Here is a 5,627-nt window from a genome sequence, read left to right on the forward strand (position 1 = left end):
TTTTTATACAGCGAGTTGTTACTGCAGTAGATTTTGTAGCCTCCACTGAGAGAGGCACATTTAAAGTCTCCTCGTATCACTTGTTCACAATATTTGGCAAAGTACGGTTCCCCCATACCCCCATCCCATCCCACCGGTATTGATCTGGACTGCTTTTAAAAGGTGTCTTGGAGTCGTTTTAAACTGATACACTTTGTTCACACAAAAAGTGTGCATGTGCCAAACACATTATACCCTTGAAGTAAGGCTTTTAAAGGAATGACTGGAACCACTGCAACTAAGAGTAAGCTCATATTGTTCTTATCAAAACAACTGAAAACCACCTGAAATGTATGGGCGTTCATCAAATACCAACAATTTTGGCGAATAGGTCTTCGCCCTTTTTTGGAATAAGCTTGGTTGTTCTTTTCGTCTTGGCAGACTGATAACAAATTGTGGTCACTGAAAGCCTAGCTTACCCTGACAGAACCATTCACCAGTAAGGAGAAGTCACGAAAACCTTCTATCCTACAAATGTGAGAGAGACCAACCATGTTAACACTAGGCAATATATACACACGTGTGTATATGATGCAAATGACGTCTAGGAGTCAAGCTATATGTTGGCTAAACATACGACAATACTTTTGCAACAAAGTGGCGACTTCAACGAACTGTTTGATGATATTTCCAAGAACATGAACAGTTTCCTGAGCGAGGAATTGTACAACTTCCTCTTTGTGGAACCAGCATTTGAAAAACTTCATGAAGCGACAAGTGAGTCGCTGATGCAGTGCGACATGTCTCCAATTAACATGCGTGTTCACAAAAACCAGAACAAACACACTCAGAAACATTATGTATCATTTGTGTCATCTTCCTTTGTTTGTGAAAAACAACATACAGTCGAACCCACTTATAAGAATCTCGCTTACAGGAAAGGACTTTGTATTTCCCTTCCAAATATCTTCTTTCTTCCAGTTATAATTCTCGGGATAAGAAAATACTCCGTTATAAGAAAGCATCTGTTATATGAAATGAGTTTTTCTCTCCCAGTTAGCCTAGATGTACATGTAACACACACACACACACACACACACACACACACACACACACACACACACACACACACACACACACACACTTAAACACACACACATACACACACGTACACACACACACACACAAACTCTCCCCCCCAAAAAAAAACTCACACACGCACTCACACACACACACACGCGCGTACACACGCACGTACACGTTCAGACGCACGTACACACATACACACACACACACATACATACACACATACACACACACACACAAACACATACACATACAGACACACACACACACATACATACATACACACACACACACACACACCACCACCACCACCACCACCACCACCATCACCACCAGCCTCGTTTCGTTCTCAGACTATCTGAAAACATTAAGTTAAAACTTGACTTTATGTAATGACCTCAAGAAATGTTAACATAACTGCAAGTTTCAAATAGCCCCATGTGTTGCCTGATATTTTCTGGAGCTTTGACACCGACTTGATGAAAAGAGGTTGCTCTATAGAATTAACTGATTTACAACAGGCTCACTATTCAGTATTAGTTGCAGAAGAATTCTGGACATTTTTCAAGTTTAAGTGGAGAGGCCAATTTTACCGCTCTAATGATCTTTTGCTAACTCATTCACCGTACAGCTCGGCAACTTCCGAATATGAATTCCCGAAAGTACTCGGAAATTGGTTTGGCTACCTGTTTCTTTGATCGTAAAACTAAAGTTTCCAACCTTAAATTTGTAATCATTGTATCTGTATGTTCTCTTGGGACTTCCAATTTCTCTTGACTGTTACGATTGAAATGCTGCATGATCTCAAAAAGGATAAACAAATATTTCCAAACAAAAGTCTATTCGCAGTTTCCACTGCAATTGTATCACTCTGGGGTGAGAAAACGTGTTCACCTTCGAATTGTACATTCCCACTTTCATTTTTGATGAACGGTTTCAACATCTCGCCTGACATTACGTGTGTATCTATATTTTCCCAACCTCACTTAAACGTGATTCCCTGATCGTTTTGTCGACTTTTGCAACGGAGATATAGAGTTATCTTTTCTTGTCTTGGTCCACGCTAGTTAAGGTATATTGGCTTCTATCTTGACTCAGAGCAGATAGCTGTTAGCCTACAGGAAGAAAAAATAGAACAAAATGGCAGGCAGTTAAAGAAAAAAAGGTTCACAATAAGTGAGACAGGGCAGGGTCATTGAACAAGTAGTAGCCGCTTTTCCTGCAGTACAATTGGGACCATTACACTACAGAAAGCTGGAGACAAAAACTTGCTGTTAAAAGCAACAGTGAGCATTTTGAGACCACGACACATTTGTCAGAAAAATGTGAAGCAGAATTTGATTTGTGGGTAGAAAAGGTTCAAAATTCAATGTAACATTTGGACAAGGAAGCTCTCTCAATTCAAATTATAACGTGCGCGTCCACTTCTTGAGGATGCAGAGCAGTTTGCTGGGTTTCTATACTACCCGTCATAAAAAGCTAAGCAGATGGATTTGAATGCAGATCTTTGTGATGAGGCTATTTATTGTCAAACCAGTGATGCGACTGAAAAGGACATGATTTTTAATTCCCCTACCATATTCAACAAACAGATTGGTTTTACACTATAAGTGTATGTGTAATGTATCTAACAATACAGACACCCCCTAAAATAAAATTATCAAAAGCAATGTTCCCGCGTTAAATCGGTTATTTTTTACCAACCAACATTGTGGGGTTTTGTTGTTACCAAGCTCGTCATGAATGAAAAGTCAAAAAAATTATGACATGGGTTTTTGGCATATATATGTTGGAGTGAAAGGATGGTGTCATTTCTGGTTAAACCTGGGTGAATCGATGAACTTTACAAAATGGACTAAACAGCAAAGACGCTGTATTCTAATTGACGGCACCTTGAATTACTGGTTTGCTGCTCATATGCGGAGTCATCTCGGGGATCATCAAATTTAAGTCTATATAGAAAAAGTCTGGTGGTTGGAAAACATGCCCGCAGAGTAAATAAAAGGCCGCTGTATGCTATCATCGCAAACAGCAGTTCAATTTTGTTTGAATAATTTTCCAGGGCGAGAACGTTTGCTCAAATAAGGAAACCAAATCTGTTCCGTAGGCAAAATGTCAGTGGCAACTTTAACACTGTTTGGGGAAATGACACACATTTGAAAGACATTCAGCACAGCAATGAAATAGAACATTTCAAAACGCAGATACCGGATATATCTACACCCTGCTCTACATTCGAGAATGTTAGTTTAGAAATCGTACCTTCTGGTCCTATTTGTGGTTATGACACCATACACTCACGCACGCAAGTACGCACACGGGACAAGCGGTATTGATATTGACCAACCTGTTGCAGCTTGAGTTTGGCGCCTAGAGCTGTACGCAGTTGGGCCCTGGTGATGTTGGGCACCATCAGCGTTGTCCTGATCCTGGGCTTGTTCTGATCGTGTGACACAAGGTGTTGGAGCACGTCGCGTGCCTTCTTCATCTGCGTAACGGCCTTTTTCACTTTATCTGCAATGGTTATCTGCTGATCCACCACTGACATGTTAGCCGTGGAAACACTGTCTCCAAACGCTTTGAGTTCACACGCCAAGAGTCCGTACTTTCTGTGAACAATCAAAATGTCAAAATCCCCCTCGTGTTTTCGTTGTTGTTTTAAAATGGAGTCTTTCGGTTTGGGTGGTATAGGTGTTTGGGTACAAGACAGATGTTTCAGATACTCATTGAACTGGAGCTGTGAAATGACAAACATGGCTTGCCCGCGGGACACCTGGTGTAAGCATCTCAGCACCCGATTATTTGCAGCGTCATCACGAGCGTCACTTTCCTGGCTCAGAGGCTGTAGGACGTACACAGTGCGCCCTGCTACCTTCTCTTGATCGTGTTGTGTTCTGTTCATGTACACTGCAGGCACAAAGTAGGGCTGTGTGGAGAGCTCCGGATACCACTGCTCAACGCGCTCTTTGCACGTTTTCAGGTTGTATTGCGCTGCCATGTTGACTGTTGGCTGCTGACAAATAAGAACCGTGGTTATTGCGTCTGTAAAACTATGTGTGTGTGTGTGTGTGTGTGCGTGCGTGCGTGCGTGCGTGTGTGTGTGTGTGCGTACGTGCGTGTGTGTGTGTGTATGTGTGTGTGTGTGTGTGTGAGTGTGTGTGTGTGTGACTGTGTGTGTGTGTGTGTGTGTGTGCGCGTGCGTCAGTGAGTGCATGTATATGTGTTTGTGTTTGAGAGAGACACTGACACTGACACATTTTTAATACATTTTGGCAAAACAGCCTCTTTCACTTTGGGTTTTGGGGGACGGTGTCGTCAAGCCGGAACAGTCAGTCCGTCATATCACGCAGGTAGCACTGTACGAGTGTGGACAGAACCTGGAGATCCGCCGTCAGCTGGTACATTTCCTCGTGAAACACGTTGTTGTCGACTTATGGCAAGCGCCGGACAGAGGGCGGAATGTCAGTGTCTGCGCCGTTTAACAGTAATAGGTTAGCACGTAGTCGTGACTTGCTGCTGTCAGTTACTTCTTTCCACCTTTTCTTTCACAAACCACTTGTTTTGAGTTTGCGATTTCTCTTCTGTTTAGCAGTCTTGATTTCAATTTCACGTTTTTTGAGGCTAGATCGTACACATCTTGTGATTGAGAGAGAAAGAGAGAGAGAGAGAGAGAGAGAGAGAGAGAGAGAGAGAGAGAGAGAGAGAGAGAGAGAGAGAGAGAGAGATTAAGTCAGATCAGATCAGCAGACTGAACTGGCACGCTTATTATCGCTGTGTGTGACGTGCCAGTTCAGTCTGATGCGCTTGACTGGGTTTTGATGTTGGAAGACCTGTTTTTCGTGATTGTTGTTTCGCGTTCACATTTCCCTACCACACAAGCGCGTTGTTGCTTTTGTACCAAAATTAATTCCCAATAGTCTCCTGTCCGCCCAAAACCTCAAAGAGAGATAACTGGCGGAAACCTTCCTATTGTAGTCTCCTGTCCGCCCAGCCGACCTTCCCCTTGACCCTGCTTGTGACCTCGATGTTTGATGCCCCCGCAAGGGGCACGGTACTCTGTAAGCACCCACAACCTCAAAGAGATAACTGGCGGAAACCTTCCTATTGTAATATTCATTTGTGTTGGAGTTCGCAAAATGCTGAATTTTTGCAAATATACCGTAAAAAGTAATTGTCCTAGGTCTTCGATACACTGCATAAACGCTAACTAATGAAAAATGAAACTCTTTATTTCATACGGTAGGAGAATGAATTACCTTTCTGGTAATCTACTTTGTTTCGCTATGTCTGTAACGTTTGGTAACCTTACCTTGCAACAGCTCCCGTGTCTTTGTTGGCATTTTCTTTCAAGGCAGCACAACGTAAGATTAGATTCTTTTAGACAGCAGGTAGAATGCGAGTTTTGAGACAACGACAGTCATCCAAAGAAAGCTGTATTTTTCTGCGGTTAATGTTAACGGTTTCTTTTTTCGTCTTTTGGTTTCTTCCTCCTGAGTTGATCGTTATCACTAAAACAAGACCCTTAGAGAGTACCTCAGTTGCTCCTCAAAATGTACTGTAAA

The 5,627-nt window shown here is 42.4% G+C and overlaps 1 protein-coding gene across 1 annotated transcript in view; it reads right to left on the reverse strand.

Moving 5' to 3' along the window:
* Positions 1-4,063, reverse strand: part of LOC138951366 (uncharacterized) — a 9,039-nt gene extending 4,976 nt beyond the window's left edge. Inside the window, exon 1 of the mRNA XM_070322982.1 lies at positions 3,413-4,063. Within this exon, the coding sequence (XP_070179083.1) occupies positions 3,413-4,063 (651 nt within the window). The remainder of the gene's footprint in view (positions 1-3,412) is intronic.
* Between the last annotated feature and the right edge of the window lie 1,564 nt (positions 4,064-5,627).

The sequence above is a fragment of the Littorina saxatilis genome, linkage group LG16 (assembly GCF_037325665.1).
Source record: "Littorina saxatilis isolate snail1 linkage group LG16, US_GU_Lsax_2.0, whole genome shotgun sequence".
Taxonomy (NCBI): Eukaryota; Metazoa; Mollusca; class Gastropoda; order Littorinimorpha; family Littorinidae; genus Littorina; species Littorina saxatilis.